The following is a 24452-nucleotide window of genomic DNA, read 5'->3' as shown; positions in this document are numbered from 1 at the left end:
AGCTCAGGTCATGATCTCATGGTTTGTGAGTTCAAGCCCCGTGTCGGGCTCTGTGCTGACAGCTCAGAGCCTGGAGCCTACTTCAGATTCTGTGTCTCCCCCTCTCTCTACCCCTCCCCTGCTCACGCTCTGTGTTTCTCTGTCTCTCAATAATAAATAAACATTAAAAAAATAAATAAAATCATTAAAAAAGTGTATCTTCTTTCAGGCCATGGGTTTGCTCTTTTGCAAACAGCAAACTATAGGTAAGACATAGACTTTGATTCTCAATTTGGTTTGATGAGTCTTTTTTATATTTTGTCCAGGATTTTGATGGAAGTTTTACGATTAGGCTTGAATTTTAGTGTCCTAAGTTTTCATATCTGTGTGTGTGTGTGTGTGTGTGTGTGTGTGTGCGCGCGCGCGCACGCGCACGCACACACTTGCATGCACCTGTGCTTTTATTATATGGAGAGAAATTGGGAGATGCTGCATCTGAGGTGGCTAGATAAAGATAATATCACAAGATGTTTCCACACTATTATTTCATAAATATTTGTTTGAAGCATGGTGTTCCTCAAGTCTGTTAAAAGATTAACTTCAACAACTGGAATTTCTTAATAGAATTGTTTGTAGAGATGAGTGTGATTATATGGATTAATAATTATCCAAGGTGGGGTGGGGAGGTTGTCCTTCATTTTATTACCATGTCCTTCTCATGCCAAGTGCATTTGTTTGTGTCTGGTGCTAAATGCTCAATATGATTAGTTAATTTCACTTCCATCCCTGCCTCCATTAAAGCTTGCTCCTTAACGTACCAATGTAATGAATCCCTCCTGAGGAAGTGTATGGATGGGACTTTGTTCCAACTAGGGGCAATATTAGTTCTTGAAGTTCTGCTAGAAATGGCCTTTTTCTTAGTCTTTCAGTGCAGAGATTATGACCATAGTCTAGGACTTGAGGTGAGCAAAAGAAAACCACGGTTGACAAATACTATCTCTGATTAACTAAGAGCCATGTGATAAGAGATGGCTGCGATTTGTTCCTTATCCTAAAGAAGCTTCCAGTCTAGTGTGAGAGATAAACAGTTAATCAAATAACTATGTTATGGTGTGAAGAGTTCTGTATTAGAAGGACGACCAAAATTAGACCATTACACAGACATGAGATGATTACTTCTGCTTGGTCAGGAGTTAGAGGAACAATCAAATGAACAAAATCTCAATTCACCATTACAGGAAATCAACATGCCAAAATATGGTGGAAAAAAAAAAGATCAGCAGTTTTGTCGACTATACTTCAATTTTTAATTTTTTTTAAATACAAAAAAAATTTGAAGTTTAGCAGCAGCAGAAACAGTAGTAAATGCTACATGAACTAGTTTCTGGAAATCTGCATGGAAGAGCTGAGTTTTGAAGGATGAATATGAATACAGACGAAAACATCCTGGAGATGTTGAAAGATCAGCATACCCAATTTGTGTAGGTGTGAAAATGCCTACTCTGATACAAGAAAAATAAATTGTCCACTATGACTCATCTTGGTGTGCATGTTTGGAGTGTTGAAGGTGAAGTTAAAGACTAGGATTGGGCTCCTAAGCCATACTACTGATTTTGAGATTTGTTCTCTGGGTGACTCAGAGGTTATGGTGCAGAAGAATGATATGGTCATATTTATGTTTTAGAAAGAAAGCTGGCAACAGAGTAGGGAGCCAATGCCAAGAAGATAGTTGGGAAGAATTTGTTCCTGCCAGCTAAATGTAGAGTTTGCCTTCCATTCCTCTTTGCTTCTGGAAGAGGGTTAAAATGGAGGAGGAAATAGAAAGGAAGAAAACCAGAAGAGGACAAGAAAAACTCTCTGGAGGAACTTATTTTAATCAGTAGTAGGAGTGAGGAATCTTCCATTGTTCTCATCTCAAGATCTTGTATGGCATCTCAAGCCTGGAAACCTGGAGCTACCTACTGGATATTGTCTCCCGGTTTCTAACACCTCTCCCTTTTTTGCCTGTCACATTTGATTTTGTCACTAAATTTTAATTAAAAAAAAAAAAAAAAAGCAACACGTTTTCTCATGCCCTTCTTACCATTACCAACACTGGCTTCCAAACACTTAGCAGCTAACCAAGATCCTGAGGGGCTTGTTTTCTCTCTCACTGTTGAGTGTTGCTCATAGATGATCCTCTAAGAGTTCTGCTTTTATCATTACAAACCCTGCTTAAAAGCTTAATTTGAAGGACAGAAGTTAAATTCGTAGACTAAATTTTAAAATTTCATCCTACCTACCAGCATGATTGTTCTCATTTAGAGCCTTTGGCCATAGTATTCCTCCCATAGTCCACTCCTTAGTCCACTCATATCAAACTTCTTTCGGTCCCTCATAGAATTAAAACTTCAGCTCAAATCCTATTTCTCGTGACACGTTTTTTAGGTGGGTAAGGGGAGGCCATACGTCCCTTTTGTTCAGCGTTTGATGCTTTATTGAGAAAGCCCTCCTCATTTCTCTACATATATTATTTGCCTGAATGTTTGCCAAATTCTCAGAAATAGTCCAGTAGTCTAATAGTTTCCAGTGGGAACGTGTTGAGTTCAATTCAGCCAATATTTATTGCGTACCTAATATGTGTAAGGTATTGTGCTAAACATTCTCAGGATGCCAATGTTGAAGGATAAGTAAGTCAAATGTCTGCTCTCAGGAAGAACAATTAAATTTATTCAGTGGAGGACTATTTCCACTTCACCTGTAATATTAATTTGTGACTTTTCAAATAAGATACTCTTCCTTCATTGATTTGGTGAGTTTCATAAGTAAGTGAAATCATGATGGAAGTTGCATAAATGTGTTTAAATGGCACACATTTCACATTTCACAGCAAAAATACAGTCTCAGTAGACACAAAGGTAATCAAACCTTCAGTACAACTATCCAATGTATATATGGCTAATTATACCAAATGTCTTAATCCATCCGGGCTGCTATAACAAAATACCACAGAGTGTGTGGCTTGTAAGCAACAGAAATTGATTTCTCACAGTTCTAGAGATTGGAAGTCTGAGATCAGGGTGCAAGTATGATCGAGTAAGGGCCCTCTTCTAGGTCACAGCCTGCCAACTTCTCACTGTGTACTCACACGTAGAAGGGGCCAATGAGCTCTCTCAAGCATCTTGGGCATTAATCTCATTCATGATGATTCTGCCCTCATGACTTCATCACTTCCTATAGGCCCCATGTTCTCACCTCCTCATACCATCACATTGAGCACTAGCATTTCAACATGACTTTGGGGGGAACACAAACATTCAGACTATAACACCATATATATTGAAAAATGCCATCCTCAGAGGCTAAAAGTTTAGGAAATGGATGTATCCATTTTCCACACCACCTTTATACAAGTGCCTGCACTGTTTTGAGATTTCCCTGCTATTCGTTTTAAAGGAAAGTAAACATAATTTCTTATTTCTTATTATTTAAAATAATTAAATTTCACTTGAGAGGAGAATTTAACCAATAAGTTAATAACAGCCATAGTTAGAAATGGAGTACATGAAGGGGACAAACTATAAGGAGGTAGGCAAGCCTGATAAAAATGTAAGACCGGTTGCATCAGCCCTGACATTTACATCAGAAATCATTTACCCTCTGGTACCCTTAGCAAGGAAATCATTTGTCAGGAATCAATAATTCCATTAGATAGGAAACATAATTTTCCAGATGATGGGAATTTTATCCCAGAAGCATTTGAATATCTCAGGGAAAAATAAAGGATTAAGCCTCTTAAGAAAGCAAACGTACCCTGTGTTATCATCTTTGGCCAATGCTTTCTAATTCTTCTTTTTCATATCTTTAAATACAGAATCCCCTTCACCTACAGCTGAGTTTAGAAAATTCATTAAGTTCTGACGCTGATGTCACTGTCTCAGTCCTGACCATGAACAACTGGTACAATTTTAGCTTGTTGCTGTGCCAGGAAGACTGGAACATCACCGACTTCCTCATCCTTACCCAGAATAATTCCAAGTTCCACCTCGGGTCTATCATCAACATCACCACCAACCTCTCCTCCACCGAGGACCTCTTGAGCTTCCTGCAGGTCCAGCTTGAGAGTATTAAGAACACCACGCCCACAATGGTGATGTTTGGCTGTGACATGGAAAGTATCCGACGGATTTTTGAAATTACCACCCAGTTTGGAGTAATTCCCCCTGAGCTTCGTTGGGTGCTAGGGGATTCTCAAAACGTCGAGGAACTGAGGACAGAAGGTCTGCCCCTAGGGCTCATTGCTCATGGAAAAACAACACAGTCCATCTTTGAGTACTATGTACAAGATGCCATGGAGCTGGTCGCAAGAGCTGTAGCCACAGCCACCATGATCCAGCCAGAACTTGCTCTTATTCCCAGCACGATGAACTGCATGGATGTGGAAACTGCAAATCTCACTTCAGGACAATATTTATCAAGGTAGGATGCGAGGCCTGTGTTATATTCCCATTCATAGGGTTTTGACAAGAAGCAGAATTTCCCTATCTATCTCCTTTGTAGAAATCTTGATTTTGAGTAGCTTTAAACTCTAATAATATTTCTGAGAGGCTTTCTGGTTACATAGGCTAGTATCCCATGATCTGTCATCTGGAATTTGATCTGTAGATTTGAAAGCAGTGGTGTACAATAGGGAACACACAGTCCTGCTTTTAAACCCTGGCTTAGTTGCTTACTAGCTATTTGTTCTTGGCAAGTTATTTTAAAACTCTGACCCTCAGTTTTCTAATTAATAAGCTAGGATTATATTGAATAGCTTGACCTATGATCATTAAGGTATGAAACTATATATGAAAAGTACCTAACCCTGCTCGGCTCATAGCAGAAACACAACAAATGTTTCTGTTCCTGCCCACTCTTTCTCATATCAACAGACTTGGACAAATCTCTCTGAATCTATATAGAGAAAAAAATTAGTCAAGCAGGAAATGGATTTTTCATTTTCCTCCCAGGCTGTGATGCTTAAGGCAGTATAGAGTAGTAGTTAAAGACATGGACCCTGGAGCCAGACTCTCTGAGCTTGAAATTTGGCTCTGCCACTTACTGTTTGTGTGACTTGGTCGAGTTACTTAACTTCTCTGAGGCTTAGTTTCCTATGTCTTATATCCATTTATGTAAAATGGGCATAACAATAGATCCTACTATCCATGGGGTCCTTGTGATTGATAGATAGATATATAGATAGATAGTCAGCACTAGGGTTCCACAAGGGTTTTATTTAAATACATACATGCACGCGCACACCACACACACACACACACACACACACACACACACACGTATTCTTTTTAATTAGGTACCTTTCTTCTCCAGTTTCTCAATCTGGTTCGAAGATAGAATGAAAAAGTCCATTTAATTTAAAGAATAACCCATCATTTGGAACTAGTTTTCATGATACTTGGGAAAAGGAGAATATCCTTAGAAGATATTTTATAGGGACCTAGATTTTTTTTCCTGAAAAGGACCACCTGTGATCAGAGAGACCAAATCAGAGAATTTTTGACTATTTTGGAGGTGAGGTCTTAGCTCTAGGCTTGTCCCATTTTTAAAGTTTATTTACTTTTAGTAATGTCAACACCCATTGTGGGGCTTGAACTCACGACGCTGAGATCAAGAGTTGCATGCTCTTCTGACTGAGCAGGCAGACCTTGGAACAAGGACATCTTACTATATTGAGAAACAAAAGACCATTGTATAGTGTCTTGCCTTTTTTTTTTTTTTTTTTTTTTAACGTTTTATTTATTTTTGAGACAGGGAGAGACAGAGCATGAACAGGGGAGGGTCAGAGAGAGGGCGACACAGAATCCAAAACAGGCTCCAGGCTCCGAGCTGTCAGCACAGAGCCCGACGCGGGGCTCGAACCCACGGACCGCGAGATCGTGACCTGAGCCGAAGTCGGCCGCTTAACATACTGAGCCACCCAGGCATCCCTAGTGTCTTGCCTTTTAAGAAGACATGACTATGTGATAAGATGTGAGGAGGTCGTAAGCATTTTACATTGAATCCTATATATATGGACTGAGCACCTATTATGTACAAGGCAACATGCCAAATGCCATGTATTGGCAGTTTACCCACAGCCTATACACTCCCTAAAGAATGTTGTTAAAACAATAAAATAATTCAGAAGTCATTTATTAGGAATCTACTGATGATAAAATTAGATATTCTGTCATCACCTGAACTTTCTATTTTCCCCATGTTGTATTTTAATTTCCACAAGATTAAAGTCTTTGCATATTTTATTTTGCAGCCACTACTAAGATTTAATCTACTATTTTTGAACTAACACATAATTGAGGCCCAGGATTTTAACTGGGATAAGAAAATTCTCCTTCATAACAAAATATAAGCAAAACCTTTATTTATGATTTTGAATAGTCATCATTTTGGAAGGATAATCATAAACAGCAGATAAGAAAAAAACCCTATGAAACCTACATTAAGTTATTTAGTGTCTTTCTGTCTCATGTACAATGGAGAGCACAAGGAAAATGATTCTGTTTGGATCTTAAAAACGTTTACAAACTACAAGGAGAAATATTTGTTGACTTGGGTTGTATATACCCTAGGGGTTCATTTTATCAAGATCAAACTGGTCTTTCTGGCTCCTCAAGGTTTAATTTATATTAAAGTTATATGCCTCCTTTCACAAGGATCCCATGGTACTTTGTACATGAAATTAGATGATGGTACTTAGCCCATTCCATCATCATTATTTGTCCATGTGCCTGACTTCTGAGCTAAAGTAGAAATTCTGTTGAGACACTATTATTCAGCGTAGTTTAATGCCTAGCACATAGCAGCCACTTAATAGACATTTATTGGAACAGAAAGAAGGAAAGGAAATTTCTTATTATATTTACATCCTACATTATCTGCTGCTGTAGAAGAAAAATAGGTGCTGGTAGACAAAATTTTGTCTAAATTGAAAACATGGGTTTTTGTTTTTTGTTTTTTGTTTTACCTTTTTGATGAAATGTGAGGGTCTTGGATAACTTTTGCCCTTGTGGCTGTTTCTACATGTTTATCCCACAAAATTTGAAAGTTTAAGAGAAGAATGTAAAGTTTGGTGCCTGGCAGCAATTCACAATGTATGAGGGTCAGTGGCAGTATTTTCATATCCACGGATGTGTTTGAGAGCGAACTCCAAGAACTTCAGGAAATAGGGCTAGGACTTCTTAGACTCCCTGAGGAGTACAGTCAAAGAGAAAGTTTCAAAGTGTTCAGGAAAGGTTCAAGAGAAGTGGGCTAATCTCTGGAAGGAGTCTTTATAATGCATAACTGAAAAGCTGCCTGAAGCCATAAAACATCTGTGGAATTTCCATCAGTCTTATTTATTTTGTTGAATACAGTCTTTTAGGAAGTTCGTTATCCTCAGTCCATAAGTCACATCTGCATATAGTAATTTTCTTAATTGTTCCTAAATTTTGTGAGGCTGACCCCACTTCTTCACGGCGTAATGAAAAGTCCCAAGGATAATGAGCCATGAATAGCGAGTGTCAGTTATGCAAGCTCTCATTTCTCACACAGCCATTTTTAGTTTGGGCTGACAGAATTGTTAGCGTTTTAAAATGTTAATGAAATCACCCCAAAACATGGACTTTTGAGCATAGGCTTTTAGACTAGAAAAAACAGTTCTCATGACAGAGCACATAGATGTAATTACAGGTATAAGGGATTTTATTCTTCCAGGGTCCCCACATGCCAGAGCAAATGCCCATCATAATTAAATGTAGGGGCGCCTGGTGGCTCAGTCAGCTGATTGTCTGACTCTTGATTTTTGGCTCGTGTCAAGGATCCCAGGATCATGGGATCGAGCCCCACATCAAGCTCCTTGCTGAGTGTGGAGCCTGAACCTGCTTGAGATTCTCCCACTCTCCCTCCACCCCTCTACCCTGCTCACAGTGTGCTCGCTTTCTCTCTCTCTCTCTCTCTCTCATAAAATAATAATAATAATATGTAAATGTAGACAAAACCACTTGGGGACTAAGTTCATAGTGTAATCTTTAACATTTATTTGCAAGTTGTTTTATTAAATGTTAATTATTTGAGGTGATGATATCTAGTATATTATTCAGTAATAACTTCCTAAGTGCATATGTGCCGGTGTTTTTGTGCGGCCAATAACTCTTTGTTAAACTAGGGTGAGGTAGACAGAATGAAGACATGCCTCCTGCCGTTTTCAAGCTGACAGCCTAGTGCATGAGGTTGAAAAGTAGGGAAATGATTATAAAACAAAAGGATACGTGATTCTTAAAAATAGAGATGTGTCCATATAGACAAAGACTGAGGGGGAAACACTGGAATCGGATCTTACGATAAACAAGTCATTTTCTGGTTTGGAACAAATTCATAGGCATAGGAAATGGCATATGTAAATGAACCAAGACCTAAAAGAGAAATTTGGTACTGTTGGAGCATACATTGAATATGAAAGGGATTCAACATGGTTGTGCAAAAGTAGTTAATTTGATAGCATGCCACACAGGGCTTTTATACCAAGCTAAGAAGTTTGCATTTTGTATGCATACTGGATGTCACCTGAATGGCAGGTAACAAATTAACCAAATAAAGTAATACAGCATAAAAACCTAGAAAGCAATTTTTTAGACCATTACAATAGCAAAATTGTTTTTATTTCTCAAAAATAGTTTTAGTATTTCCCACCTTTACTCCTTATTGCACTGTAAACACCAGACTCTAGTGAAAGTGAGTAGTTTGACCTGCTGTTCCTAGGGTTAGGCTTTTGCCCGTGCTTCTCTTTGGGCCCTGCATGCTAATGAATCTATTGTTGTTAGAGAAAGAGCTCCCTTGGGTTAGTCTTAGCACGAACAAAGACTGTTACTGGGTCTTTAAGAATTCCAAGAGTCTAGTCACTGACAGACCCCTCATTCTCTTGGCCCAAGAAGTCCCTGACCCTTTGGCTTACTAATTATAGTCCTGATAGTTACTCTAGCTTCTAAACAGGCCATAGAATCTTGCCTTTATTCTTTGAACAGCTTCTGCAGGTCAGTTCTCTATCAGGTAGCCATGATTAATTCATTTGTACATTCAAAAACATTTGTTGTGAATATCAGGCGAGGCCCTTGGCTAATGCTGGAGACATAAAGAGTAGAAAACCGGGACCTTGATCTCAGGAAGCTTACAATCCCCCTTCTGTTCTCTCACTAAGAGAGGATATGCTCCTCTAATTATCCGTATTTTTTGTAAGTTTGTTTATTTATTTTTGAGAGAAACAGAGAGCGCACTAGCAGGGGAGGGACAGAGAGAGAGGGAGAGAGAATCCCAAGCAGGCTCTGCACTGTCAGCACACAGCCCGACACAGGCCTCGATCCCACGAACTGTGAGATCCTGACCTGAGCTAAAATCAATAGTCAGACGCTGAATCAACTGAGCCATCCAGGTGCCCCCCCGCCCCATGTATTTTTTAATCCACTTTCTTTGACTTAGCTGTTTATCATTCGTGAGACAACACCCATTCTACTAGTGATTATTCTCTTGCATTAGCTGGCATTGTTAGGCCCTCTCTTCATTTGTCCTTGAAGAATGGTCCAGCATGCTAGAGACTCGTCCAAGCTGTGTTCATCTTTATACTTGCATAGTCGAGCAATACCAAGACAATACCAAGATTCACTAGGCTTTCATTAATAACAAATGTTGCTTTACTTATTGATTCTGCACATATTGTGTACAGCCTACTATGTGCCAGGTATTGTGAGGCACTAGGAAACTTCAGAAAAAAAAGACTAAAACAATCTCTATTAAAAAATCCCAAGGTATAAATTGATGGGCCCCATTTTACTCCTGGATGTGAAAACAAGTCCAGAAGAACTTGAGGCTGCAGGATAGAATTCTAATTTTGAATATTCTTACCCATGTTTACAATAATTTGCTGGCACCATGACCCTAGCGAAGTTATTTAATCTTTGGAAACTTTAATTTCCATAACAATAAGGATTCCCACCTTGAAAAGTCAAGTGGTATACCTAGGGTCATTCAGCTAGTACTTTATAAGGGAAGGTTTAAACCAGTTCATCTAAATCCAAATTCTCAATTCAGAATTGATATAAACCTTCCTTAATTGGGATTCCATTACTTTGTAATTCATATTCTTTCAGTCAAAAGCTATATAAATCAGGAGGCATGACTACTCTTGTATAAGCATTCTTGTCCGAAGGACCCTACTGAGCCAAACTAGTTAGCCTATATGTTTCAGTTGTACTTAGAGAAGATGCAGTTGCATTCAGCATAGGAGCCAGGGGTTGGATGCTGGTAACTCTGGTTCCTTGTATCTTCAAGCAGAATCCATTGCTGTGTGGTGACCTAGTGTGTCCAACTGTTACTCCTAAGTTAGCGCTGTCTGCTAGAGCATCCAAGGTGTCAGTACTTCTAGAAAGCACATGCCTTGGTGTCATGAATCTTAGGGACCTGCGCTTAAGGTCTGTGTTTCCAGATGTTTCCAGTAGGAACCCCTGCCACTGAACTAACTTCACTGAAATCCTTTGAACTTGCTGCTCTCTCTGTGTCACTTAAATCATGCCAAGAGCTGAGTCTGAAATTTTCACTAAGTCATGGAAGCCTCAAATAAGGAACATTAGAAAAGAGGTATTCCCTCAGGACCCTATTTTGATAAAAACAACTCAAATTTGCTTAGTCCAGCATCCAGCAAGTTTTAAACTATGGAATTTTTCCAAATGAGGAGAGCTTCCAAGCTTTTATTTGCCAAAGAGGATATTGTGCTCTTTGTTGACTTTTTCCTTTGTATGCATCTACTATAAAATTTGGAAATATGTCAAGAAGAGGTATGAAAGTATAGAGGGCAATACTGCAGCTCCACTCTGAATTCCAGATCTATCTCTCAGGCCACTTCAGTCTCCAAATCTTCAATCTCTGGATGGATGAATGACTGGTAAATACTGCATGATGTGCCAATGCCAGGGCTATGCTATTACTGAAGGGATATTAGCACCTGGGTTAGTGCTGGAGCCAGATCCAGAGAGCTAGAATGAATTCATTTGGGGTATTACGCAAAGCAACCAGGAGCAGTCCAAAGGCTGGGCACAGACCACAATTATGGAGAAGAGTCAAGGTCCATACGAAAATGCAGAAGGAAAGGAAAACAGCTTAAGAGGGTGGAACAGCTCTAACACAAATGTGAGAGAAAAACACAGAAAGCAAAAGGCGCCAGCCTGTCGCTTGTGGCTCACGAAAGCAAGAAAAGGGAGAGTTATATCCATGTGTCTGATTTTTTGAGGTGTACTATTCACACCAATAGTAACACAGCCCAGAATGTATATTAACACAATCACATAGGTTACTATTTTCCTCCTCTTGGGAAAAAAGCCAAGAAGGACAGGAACTGTCCTTCCACTCTGCAGTTTCACTTGTAAGTAACTGAGTTTTGCTGATGTTGGCAAAGCATAGACCCACATGATTCATGTTGGTACATATGTATATTTAATATGTTATTAAATTCCTGTTGCTCTTGTCCCTTAACTGATAGAAATTTATTTTAAAAGGTGAGCTTTGTAAGTTGATGTGATCAATGATTAAAATATGTGGGGCCCTCTGTTAAAGGAAATTTAGCAATTTCTAATTCCTTTTAAATTCCTTATCCTCAGAGAGGTTTCCCATTGAACCAATTTCTATTTTTGATACTGTCCATCATTCGGGGGAAAATGTATTAGAATTTTAATTCTTTGAACAATTTGTAAATTGCAGATACAAATACTTCCTGGCTGGCTGAGCCCTATTCTTTTGGCAAAGTGATGAAGAGCTCTCATGTCCGATCCGAGCAGAAGACATGGGTCTAATTGCATTTACCCCACAAACATTACTAAGCAGTAACTCTGGCCAGGCAGATTCAAAGATGACTCAGTACTCTGGGTGCTTAGATGAACACTGAAGTCTCTTTCAGCTTGACAGCCTGCAGTGTTAGGAAGCAGAGCAGTAGGAAGAAAGGATTTACTTATTCCTACCAGTCACTCTGTGGAAGGGACTGCTTTCTGGAATGCGGAGAATGTCAAAATCCACACCCTCACAGGCTTAGGGTTAGAAAAGTCAAAGATGGAGGTAATCATCTGCCAAATACTTGCACTTTAGGATCACTAAGAAGGATTAGAAAGAACAGTTAAGGCATCTTTCACATACAGCTCAAGAAATTGTCTACATTTAATGTTTAATTTGGAGTGCTGTCCCATGCACGGAGAACAAAATGAAAGCAATGTCCTCTGATAGAATTGTACCTTGGGTAACTCTGTGGCTAAGGTGACAAATTCATGTCATCAGGCAAGGGTCTGCTGCAATGAAAGAGGCCACAAAGTGAAAGCTGAACTAATAATAGCTGGCCATACAATTAGGAAACGGGTCTCCGGCGCTATTGAAAAAAACGGGGATGGGGGGAGGGGTGGCTAGATGGTAAAAGAAACATTGAAAATAATAAAGGGAAGTAAATAGATGGATTTCAGAGGGAATGGGAGGGGGCCTAGAGTGGCAACAACAGCAACAACAAAATAGTAATTAACTATTACTGTTAACTCAGTGATTAACTGAGGATGGTCAAGAGCTGATTGAACATAAGATCTCCTTTTAACATGACAGAATATTGACAATTCTGTTATACAAAGTCCACCGACAGGAAGAGAGGGAAAGAGAGAAAGAAGAGAAAATTCAGAAAAAAAAAAAAGAGAGAGAAAGGGGCACTTGGGTGGCTCAGTCGGTTGAGCGTCCGACTTCGGTTCAGGTCATGATCTCACAGCTCGTGAGTTTGAGCCCCGCATCAGGCTCTGTGCTGACAGCTCGGAGCCTGGAGCCTGCTTTGGATTCTATGCATCCCTCTCTCTCTGCCCCAACCCACTCACATTCTGTCTCTGTCTCTCTCAAAAATAAATAAACATTAAAAAAAAATTTTTTTTAAATAATAAGAGAAAGAACAAAAAGAAATAATGAGATAACCATGGATTAACCCACGTGCCAGAAACTAAGAAACATGGAGGAAGGGGAAACCATCTAGAGCCTGGGGAAGAGACACAAAATGAGGATAATTTAGAGAATAAGGAGGAATAGAAAAAAGTCTTGAAGAATTATGAAAAATCACACACATGGATTAAAATAGAAACATCAAATATAAATAGCTAATAATTCAGACAACTGGATCTCTATAGTGGTTGTAAAAGATCAGAATTGGGTGTAAATTCTCTAAAAGACATAAGACTATCCAAAGAAAGAATAGTTTGGGGCCCTTCAATGATAAAGAACCGGGAAAAAAAAAACTGTGAGTACGAATTTGTGACAAATGTCAAAGTCTGGAACTTTGGAGAATGTGAGTTTTGTTTTTTTTTTTGTTTTTTTTTTTTTGTTTTTTTTTTTTGTTTTTTTTTTTTTTTGGGACAGAGAGAGACAGAGCATGAACGGGGGAGGGGCAGAGAGAGAGGGAGACACAGAATCGGAAACAGGCTCCAGGCTCTGAGCCATCAGCCCAGAGCCTGACGTGGGGCTCGAACTCACGGACCGCGAGATCGTGACCTGGCTGAAGTCGGACGCTTAACCGACTGCGCCACCCAGGCGCCCCAAGGAGAATGTGAGTTTTGATTGGCAGTTAACATGATTGTAGATAATGAGTCACATGGAGAAAAGATGGGATTTCTGAACATTAGTAGATCTCTTCCCAACTCTCCTTTTTTCCCCCACCCCCAGTAAAAGAAGAACAGAAACTTTAAGAATATTCATTTGTGGGGCACCTGGGTGGCTCAGTTGTTAAGCCTCCAACTTCAGCTCAGGTCATGATCTCATAGTTTGTGAGTTCGAGCCCCACATCAGGCTCTCTGCTGTCAGCATGGAGCCCGCTTTGGATCCTCTGTCCTCCCCCACTTTCTCTGCTCCTCCCCGCTCTTGTGCATGCTCTCTCTCAAAAATAAATAAATATAAAAAGAAGTATTCCCCTCTTTCTTACTCAAAGGGCTTTATTGAGCTTCTGGTGTAGTCAATAGCTCTGGAGCTAAATTAAAAGTGACCACAAAATAAATATTTAGATTCACTGCATAGGAACAAGTCAACCTGACAAGAATTAGGTGGTGTTGGTGGGAGGGAAGTTGGAGAGAATATCACCAACAGTAATACAGGCAAAGGCAAAAAGTCAAAATGAAGTTCTCACAGGCTAAAAAATGTTATGAAGCTTTGTGGAGGATGAACAAATCTCTCATTCCTCAGGGGCGGAATATTAAATATGATGAGATGATCATGGAAAAAGAGATTCAGCTCATTTTTCAAGACATACAAGAATGAGGATACAGATCTTTTTAATGATACAAAGAAAGTTCCCAAAGGGAAAAATAAATTTTATGGCTCTACAGAGCAAAATAGATTTCCTTATGTACAAATAAGATTAATGGAAGGTGGCAATGGTGGGGGAGGAACAAAGATAAGAGGACAATTTAAAAAGAAATAAAAAACAGGGGTGCCTGGGTGGCTCAATCGGTTAAGCATCCAACTTCAGCTCAGGTCACGATCTCGCAGTCTGAGTTCGAGCCCCACGTCAGGCTCTGTGCTGACAGCTCAGAGCCTGGAGCCTGCTTCAGATTCTGGGTCTCCCTCTCTCTTCCCCCCCACCCCCCCTCCACTCACACTCTGTCTCTCTCTCCTTCAAAAATAAATAAACTTTTTTTTAATTTAAAAAAGAAATACAAAACAAAGGAGGGCAGTAGATATACAAAGGTAAGTTGAGTGAAGAAAAGATCAAAGTAGAAATAAACATATGACCTATAAACAACTGGGCCAAGGAAGAAGACACAGGAGGAGGAAGATGTATTTAAACAATGGTTTGGTTCCTATGGGGTGAAAATGAAGACTGGAAACAATGGGGTTATTCCAGGACTAGTTCAAAAGCAAGAAAAGATCCAGATTTATGATAAATATAAAAACATATTACTGGTAAAACTACATGCTATGAATGAGAAGTCAGGGGGCAGCAGATCTTAAAATCTATAAGAACATGACATTATTTTTGGTGAGAGATTTTTCTTTAACTTCGGTAAATTTTAGAACAACTTTTTAAAAAGTAAAAATAGTACGTGAATAATGTAATTAGATAAACACTGCAGTTAACATTCTATTATTAAGGAATGTAGAAGCATTTGACACACTTGATCACTGCCCCTCCTTGAAACATCTTTTTTACTTGGCTTCAAGCACCCAAAACAGCCTGCTCTTCTCTTATTTCTCTGGTTACTTCTCAGTTCCCTTTGCTAGTCCTTCCTCAACGGCACCACCTTCGAGTGTTAGAGAGCCCCAGATTTACTCCTCGGACTTCTCATCTGCAAAAATATCGTGTCCAGAGGGAAGGCTTCCAATTTTGTAGCTCCAGTCCCACCTCATTCCTGAGCTCCACACCATCTCTAACCAACTACCTGACATCTACACTTCAATTTCTGTAAGTTTTCTCTAACTTAACCTAAGCAAACTGAACTGGTGGTTCTCACCTACCTCAAACCTGGTTCTCCTGACAGTTTTCTCTCAGCAGAAACTCCAGGCCTCCACTTGTTTGGGGCAAAAACTTTGGTGTCATCCTTTCCTCTCCTTTTCCTAGCAACCATATCTGAGCCATCAGCAAATCCTGTCATCCCTTCCCCTCCCTTCAAAAATCTGACTAATTCTTCACACCTTTACTGCTACCACCTCCAGCTAAGCCATCATCACCTTTTGTATGGGTGTTGGAAACAGCTCCTTAACTGGTCCTTCTGCTGCTGCTCTTGTCTTTTTTCAGTTCTTTGTCAAGAAAGCACTGTGGTGATCCTGTTAAAATGGAAGTCATGTCAAATTGCTTCTCAGCTCAAAACCCACCACTGGCTTTCCGTCTCATGCAGAGAAGAAACAAAGTCTTTACAGTGACCTACAACATGTGTTTTCCCCAGCTCTCACTACCCATAAATTTTCTCTGACTTTGTCTTAAACTTTCATGCCCCCTCACTCCCCTCTGTGTTCCTCACACATCAGATACGACCCCACTTCAAGAAAGCTGCACCTGGTGCTCCCTCTACAGGGAATGCTCTACCCGGATCTCCTCCTCCCGGTTAGCTCCTTCCCTTTCTTTACTCTTTACTTCTTTACTCAAATACTTCTTTCTCTGAGAGGCCTTTGTTGGCCTCTCTCATTTAAAATTTCACCCCACTATGGCCGCCCCAGGCACATCTTCTCTCCTTACTCTGCTTTATTTTTCCTCCTTTGCCCTTAGCAGCTCTAATATCCCATACACAGTACCTACTTATCACATTTACTCTGTCTCTTTCAGTAGACTATAAGCTACATAGATTTACATCTGTTTTGCTCACTACTATATTCCCTACCTAGCACCTAGCACAGTGCCTGGCACATAGTACTGTTGATGAATCCATGAGTGAATGGGGGAGGTGTTGTTTTTAGTATCTTTGTTCATTTGTTTTCATGAATAAGAAATCCTTTAGTTAGCATGTCAAGTCTTGTGTGCAAATGTGCCTTCTAAAATGTATCTTAAATGTAGTTGACACTGATCTTGCTTACACCGTGAACTGTCTCAAAAACAGTTTTTACATAATTTGCAAAGTACACATTTTATCTGGGTTCCTGTACAACTCAACACATATTCTTAATTAGTGAGATAATTGGGAGCTTTTACTAAAGTGATAAGTTACCTCAATGCAAATTCACTAATGAGCTTCATTCTTTCAAGCAGAGTGGTGTCTTGGGAGGTGTACTGATAAAAAAACATGGATACCTGACTGCTTTGTTAAACAGCCCACACGAAAGGCATGGTGCTAAACTAGGTTCTTACTCAGAGTGAGATCCAAGCCCTTACCATACATGACAAAGCTATTGTAATATTCTTCTAAGTGGTCTCCTGGTCACCATCTCTTCCTTTCTATATGCACAGTGTACCTGTCTCTAGATCAATATTAACAATGCAGACCTCTGGTTATATCCATTACTCTGCTCAGAAGTCTTCACGGGTCCCCTTTTCCTATTAAATAAAATCCAATCTCATAAAATGGACATGGAAAACCTCTACAGTCTAGTTGCAGTCTGCTTTTCCTACATTATTTTCTCATATTTTTCTACCCTGGTCTCTAATTAGATTGTTCCGCCTTCTACCCGTTGTTATATTTTCCACCTCCCTACCTTTCCTCAGAACATTCTGGAAGCCGGAAGTTTTATTTAGAATTCATTTCTAGGCTAGAGCAGTAGTGTGATCAACACAGAGTGTGGTGATATTATTGGTCCCTGTGACTCAGGCTCTAAATTTCTGTTGGAAGAATTTAAGATCACATTTCTCTTTTTTAATACCCACATTGCTATATGGGCTTACACTGAGCTGCTATTCAGCTAAATACTCCAGGACTTATATATGTGACCTTCCATCAAACTGAGTTTCACACATTCTTGGTGTGGTTTGTGTGCTAAATGCAACGCTATACATTTGGTGCCTTAAAATCACTACTTTTCTTTTTGAAGAATATATATATCCTGCCTCTGCCATCTCTTCTCCACTTACACTGCTATTACCTTAGCTTTTGCCACCTTAAGCCCCTTATGAAGCTAGCAGAGAGAGAAGCAAGAGAAAGAGGGAAGGAGCATTATTCCCACATAATGAAAGTGTGCTCAGCCCCCTCCTTCTTACAGATCATTGCCTATATAGCTGACTGGGAAAAAAAAAAAAAAAAAACTTTTTAAAATCAAATCTGATGGTCATGCCCTTCCCCAGATAAAATCTCTGCAATGGCTCCCCATTACCTTCATCATAACCTCAGACCTTTTGAAATTCATTTCCCACCTTCATCTCCAGCCTTATTTCACACCACTTATCATCACGCAGCTTGCACTCTGTGGCTTTTGCACACACATCTCCCTGAGTGAATAGCATCAGTCCCCAGCTTCTCTTCCTGGCTAACTATTCTTTCTTACAGACTCAACTCTGGCACCTCCTCCCCTAAGATTTCCTATCATCTCTGCAGTAGAATGTGCAAGTGCCTTTGCTCTCTGTTCCAATGGCACCCAGATTTACCTCTAACATGACACTCATTATACTGGTTGAGCATTGCCTGTTTGCCTTTCTTTCTCCCCATTGGTAGACTTTAAGGTCCTTGAGAATGAGTGTGCCTTTCATCTCTGTAACTCTAATGTTAAGAACAGTGCTTTTATCAGTTTCTCTTGCCAATAAAGTTATTCCCGGTTTTTCTTTTTCTTGTTCATCCAAGAAGAATGTAGGGCAGAATAAAAAGGAACACGATAGAAACTGATTTAAGCAAGAGTAAGATTTCACCCTTTTAATTTTTTTAACTAGTATAGGGAGGCACTGAAACTTTGCTACACACTCTTATTACATTACAAAGAATACATAGTGAGGGTGACTATAACTAAAAGCTATCAGTGAGATTATTTTAATTTGCCTTCTCCATTAAACGGAAATAAAATAGACAGATGATCTGTAAATGGGGATTCTCTGAGACCCAATTTCTTGGTGTCAGTTGCATAATGAAGCAGGCACTGGGTTTTCTGGCCTGGGAAAATTGAAGACATTTAGATGCAGATTGATTAGTCTTTCTGTGAGAAATGAATGCCTCGGAGACAACTGAGCATTGCCCTTCAGTTACGGCCATATTGAATGTGACTTAACATATTGATGAAACATACTTTTTACTGCAATGAGAGTTACATAATCTCTGAAAGATTTCTTTTCGGAGATGATTTAAGTATGTATTTTTTCAGTGGCAGTCCTTCAAGGGTCCATCCAGCTAAAAATCTATACTCATTAAGCCCCAGATATTCTTAAAATAGTAAAGGGCGTCTCCTACAACTCCAGATTTACTTTCCTGATCAACAAATTGACCAGATGAAATTAACCTATTTACTACAAACCATTTTGTTCCCTAGGCTGTCAGCATGTATGTGTGTGTGTGCACGTGTGTGTGTGTGTGTGTGTGTGTGTGTGAACACAGCTAATAGTAGATTGCTCATTAAAAACACAATTGTAGTCACCCTTTATAGTACCTAGGTAATTATCGATTGATTGATTTGTATATTTTAATGATTTGGTTCCTACTTCTCTGAAGAAACATAAAACCATTTTAAAATCTAAGATAACTGAGACTTCATTACTTGTTGCAAAACAGAATTTATTCTAACTGGTAGAGTCCCACCGGGGAGTGCTAACATGAATAATTAACCATTACATGCAGCCTACCAAAATGAGCAGTTTCATTGCATTTAGTGATAGTAGCAATCTCAAAATGTGATTTACATTTTTATCTCTAATGAAAATTAGTACATTCTTCACACTTTCTGATTTTTCTATGCCCCTTCTGTGGCAGCATAACTTCTTACTACTTGTGTTTGCATTTGTCAATTACTGAGTAATGCTGGTGGCAGGTAATGGATGAATGTGTTTTGCCGAGAACCTAGACTTGTATCCTCTGATTCCTCAAAAAAACCTCTATGTTATATTCCACGTTTCATTGTAATTCCTTTTAGTTTAACATAGGTCTTGGGTAACCTCTATGAGTTTCTCATAATGCAGTACTTTGTGTCTCCAACAAGAGAAATCCTATTAGATGATAGGGAAAAGTGACCTGGGGACAGCCTTGATTGAAAAAACTTGAATGACATTAAATAATAGCTACCCTATCCAAAACATTCGCCTTGTGTAAAAAGGTGTGGTATATATTTTACATGCATTATTTCCAACTCTTGTAGTGGAGGAAGTACTATTTTCCCCATTTTGCTGAAGACAAAACTGAATCTTAAGAGTTTAGTAAATTGGTCTCCAAGGACAATGCTAGAAGGTGGCTGGACCAAAATTCAAACAGAGATTATGTGTCTGACGTTAAAGTCTAGGCTTTTCTTCTGTCACAGGCCATAATTAAGAGTACAAAAGTGCCCAAGCTTGTATGTTACCTTGTAGTGCCTTATCTTCCCAGACTGTGACCAAGCATTTTCCTGTCTTGCCCATATCAGAACATACTTGACAGTGTCTGGTTTCAGGGTTAGGAATCAGGATATCATTCACTTGGTAATTTTCCTTTCTTTGACTTGGGCAGAGAAGCTCTCTCCAGAGCCAGAGCCAATTGTTTTTCTCTAATGACTTAGAGGGAGGGCAGCCTGAGGCTATCCTGAGATCTGCAAGTCTATTTATCATCTTTCACTTTGTTCCATGGATGATATCCAACATGCCTGCTGCTTTGACTGGCCTCATGGGGACAAATGTGTTCCACTCTGAAAAGAGAAGTATTGAAAGTATAATTTGGCTGTTTTCTGGAATTACGGATGCAGTTTTTAAGTAATTATAAAAGTATAAGCATACTTATTAAAACTCATTCCCTGCACCAAAAAAAATTTGGTGAGCTGATTTCATTGCAACAGAATATAGTGAAGAGTAGAAATGAAACATGTTAAAGATGCTGAGAACCTCCATAGCTTAGAAAGTTGTAAGAATATAGAATAAACAGTTTACAACGGGAAACAATTAACACATCCCTTAACTGAGAATAAAGGTATCTGGAGTAAGACCAAGAGCCAAGCACCTAACCCAGATGTTAGAACCTGAGGGTGAGATCTCATTTGCTCAGTGAAATAGGACTCTTTTCTTAGAAGGAGTCCAATTTATTAATTCCAGAAGAAGTTACAGGCAATGCCTTTAAAAAATTTAGAGTTTCTTTTTATTAAGATAGGGAAGCAAAGATGAGCACTGTTTCCTGTCTTTGGCCTCACCTCTCTTCCTTACTTTTTGCCTTTGCTCCTCTCTGCCAGGTTTCTAGCTAACACCACTTTCAGAGGCCTCAGTGGTTCCATCAGAGTAAAAGGTTCCACTATCATCAGCTCAGAAAACAACTTTTTCATCTGGAATCTGCAACATGACCCCATGGGAAAGCCAATGTGGACCCGCCTGGGCAGATGGCAAGGGGGGAAGATTGTCATGGACTATGGAATATGGCCAGAGCAGGCCCAGAGGCACAAAACCCACTTCCAACATCCAAGTAAACTACACCTGAGAGTGGTTACCCTGATCGAGCATCCATTTGTCTTCACGCGGGAGGTAGATGATGAAGGCTTGTGTCCTGCTGGCCAACTCTGTCTAAACCCCTTGACTAATGACTCTTCTGTATTGGACGGCCTTTTTAGCAGCCTCCATAGCAGTAATGATACAGTGCCCATCAAATTCAAGAAGTGCTGCTATGGATATTGCATTGATCTGCTGGAAAAGCTAGCGGAAGACATGAACTTTGACTTTGACCTCTATATTGTTGGGGATGGCAAGTATGGAGCCTGGAAAAATGGGCACTGGACTGGGCTGGTGGGTGATCTTCTGAGTGGGTCAGCCCACCTGGCAGTCACTTCCTTCAGCATCAATACTGCACGAAGCCAGGTGATCGATTTTACTAGCCCTTTCTTTTCCACCAGCTTGGGCATCTTAGTGAGGACCCGAGACACAGCGGCTCCCATTGGAGCCTTCATGTGGCCACTCCACTGGACAATGTGGCTGGGGATTTTTGTGGCTCTGCACATCACTGCCATCTTCCTCACTCTGTATGAATGGAAGAGCCCCTTTGGTATGACTCCCAAGGGGCGAAATAGAAGTAAAGTCTTCTCCTTCTCTTCAGCCTTGAATGTCTGTTATGCCCTCTTGTTTGGTAGAACAGCAGCCATCAAACCCCCCAAATGCTGGACTGGCAGGTTTCTAATGAACCTTTGGGCCATTTTCTGTATGTTTTGCCTCTCTACATACACGGCGAACTTGGCTGCTGTCATGGTAGGCGAGAAGATCTATGAAGAGCTTTCTGGAATACACGATCCTAAGGTAATACTCCTTTTTACTCTAGCTTTCTTTATCACCCATTATAACTCCATATATTGTGTCTTAAGCTGTGGTATGTCTGTGTTCTTTCATCTAACACAAGAATATTCTCTCAGCCATCTATAGAGACCAAGAACTAAATTAAATATTTTATTGTTTTACTGAATGAGACAAAAAAAGTGAGGGGGTTCTGGGGTGTTTGTGCTAGAGAAGGTCTTTTTGTAAGAGCGTCTATTAGTAAGTTTCTCTTGTGTTATTTGTGCATCTGACAGAATGTCCATCAAAGAATAGACTTACAAAGTATTTTTACCCAACGCAGACTGCAAAAACTGATTTATTACTTCTCTTGGGAATTAATGAAAATAAATAGTAGGCTCTGTGTTTTAAATTGTAAAGAAAAGTTAGAATCAAAGAGAGTTAAAATTAATTAACATTTAGTCAGACACGACAGAAATCAATGGGCATAGAATAAGGAGTACTAAACTAACTGAAGTGGCAAGATTAGTTATGAACAGGGTGTCTTTACACAATACGGAAAGCTGTACAGCTGGCCACCTTGGCTGAGGGGATGATGCCAACAGTCACATTATAATGTCCAAGGACATTCAAAGAAGTATATCTATTCTAGGCTGCCTTTGATATCCTAGATATCTACCTGACCCTAAGGGTTGAAGGGAGGAGATGGATGGAGTTCGGGCAAATAGGTAAAGCAGTGGTGATACTCAAGGAGAGCCATATTTGTGTTCTCTCTGGATTAAAACAGGACCCCTTCCAGTGACTAGGAGTATGGAGAACCTAGTCCAACCTGACTCGTAGTGAGGAGGTGGTTGTCAGGGTTGAAGGAAATTGGAGTAAGACCCAAGGGAGCACTACAGTCCTGACAGGGAACGGAATTCAGATCCAGGACAAGAGTGTTCCAATGTGCACGACCCACCTAGGAGAGATTAGAGAAAGTTGTAATTCAGTGGGCGTTCCTGGGATACACTGTATTTAAAACAACTTGAGCTCAGCTGAGCATTTCAAGTTGGGAAATACTCATGCCTTTTCAGATACTCCTTTCACACCAAGTCTCAAGGTATTGAACCTTTACTATAAATTTATATTAAACATCTATTTTTTTTTAGTTTTTTTAGTGTTTTATTTATTTTTGAGGGAGAGTTGGAGTGTGAGTGGGGCAGGGGCAGAGAGAGATGGAGACACAGAATCCAAAGCAGGCTGTGGGCAGGGAGAAGGGCACTTGTTGGGATGAGCACTGGGTGTTGTAGGGAAACCAATTTGACAATAAATTATATTTAAAAAATAAAATCAGAGAGAAATTAAAAAAACAAAAAAAAACAAAGCAGGCTCCAGGATAAGCTGTCAGCACAGAGCCCAACGCAGGGCTCGAACTCATGAACCGTGAGATCATGACCTGAGCCAAATCAGATGCTTAAGCGACTGAGCCACCCAGGCGCCCCTCCATTAAACATTTAAAATTAATTTCATAGATCACCAACATATAAGACATTTGTAACTGTCTTTATTAAATGATGGAGTGGCCCAGAGGGCTGGTGGCAGCTTTAGAGAATTCTCATAAATGGTTTGTACTAAGATATATGGTCTGTTCTGCAAACAAATGTACATGAGAAACTTGACCCATACACTGCAAACCTCCTGGTAAGTGACATGAACCTCATGAGAAGGTTCAACAAACAATGGCTTACTGATTAGGCAAGGAACTGCATTGCCTTTTAATTCACACTCAGGGTTTTAGGTTAGGAGCTGGAATTTAGTGAACACCAATAAGTCTGTAGCATAAGTAAATGTGTCACCCTTAAGAGAGATTTTCATGATGCTTCAGCATTTGTGCTTTGCAGTGGTATTAGCAGCCTCTGTTTATTCTTTGCCTGACTAGACCTGTAGATCTCCCAAAGATTCATTGTCTTGTTAGAGGCTTACCTAGATTTTTTACATGAATCTTGCCAATGTGATGCTTAAATTACAAACTCAGAGTGGGAACCATTCAATCCAATCTAGTACAAAAAACAAACTAATATATGGCTGTCATGAAGATTCCAGACCATTATCTAACGTAAAAAGGTGAAGACAATACTGACTAAAGTTTCATTAATCAAAACCAAGGATTATCAGAATGAAGTCATGGATCCTGTGTGCGAGAAGCCTGAAGCAGTGATTATTTTAGGGGATTAAATAAAAAAACACGAAGATAAACTGTACACGTCAGTAAAACAATTTCTTTAAGCAAAAAGAGACACTCATTCCATCCCCAACTCCACCAGAATAAAAGGTGAAGTTTTTATAAATCTAACCCCACCCCCAAGACAAAGTGAGCAGAACTAGACAAAGCCGACTTTGTGTTATAGCTAGTAAGTTCTTAATGCAGTGAGACAAGCCTAAATCTAAAATGCTTTCAATTTGAGATAATAAATGAATTTCCACGAAAGTTCCCCCCAGTAATATGTGTTTCTTCCCTAGTGTTGTTTCTATGTTGCAAAGTCTCTCATTTATAGGTTTTGGTCACATGAAGATACCCAGGTTATTTAACTAAGCAGTACTTGACATTCTGGACTTTGGGCGAATGACATTAGTGACAGAATTGTTTAGTTTTCATCCAGAT

The 24452-nt window shown here is 39.7% G+C and overlaps 1 protein-coding gene across 1 annotated transcript in view; it reads left to right on the top strand.

Moving 5' to 3' along the window:
- Positions 1 to 24452, top strand: part of GRIN3A (glutamate ionotropic receptor NMDA type subunit 3A) — a 172550-nt gene that overhangs the window by 50150 nt on the left and 97948 nt on the right. The window contains exons 2-3 of the mRNA XM_019454312.2: positions 3833 to 4437; positions 20791 to 21838. Of these exons, the coding sequence (XP_019309857.2) occupies positions 3833 to 4437; positions 20791 to 21838 (1653 nt within the window). The remainder of the gene's footprint in view (positions 1 to 3832; positions 4438 to 20790; positions 21839 to 24452) is intronic.

This window comes from Panthera pardus, unplaced genomic scaffold, assembly GCF_024362965.1.
Source record: "Panthera pardus isolate Hobbes unplaced genomic scaffold, ASM2436296v1 HiC_scaffold_20, whole genome shotgun sequence".
Taxonomy (NCBI): Eukaryota; Metazoa; Chordata; class Mammalia; order Carnivora; family Felidae; genus Panthera; species Panthera pardus.
The sequence above is the reverse complement of the archived record's forward strand: the minus strand, read 5'-3'. Positions and strand labels throughout refer to the sequence as shown.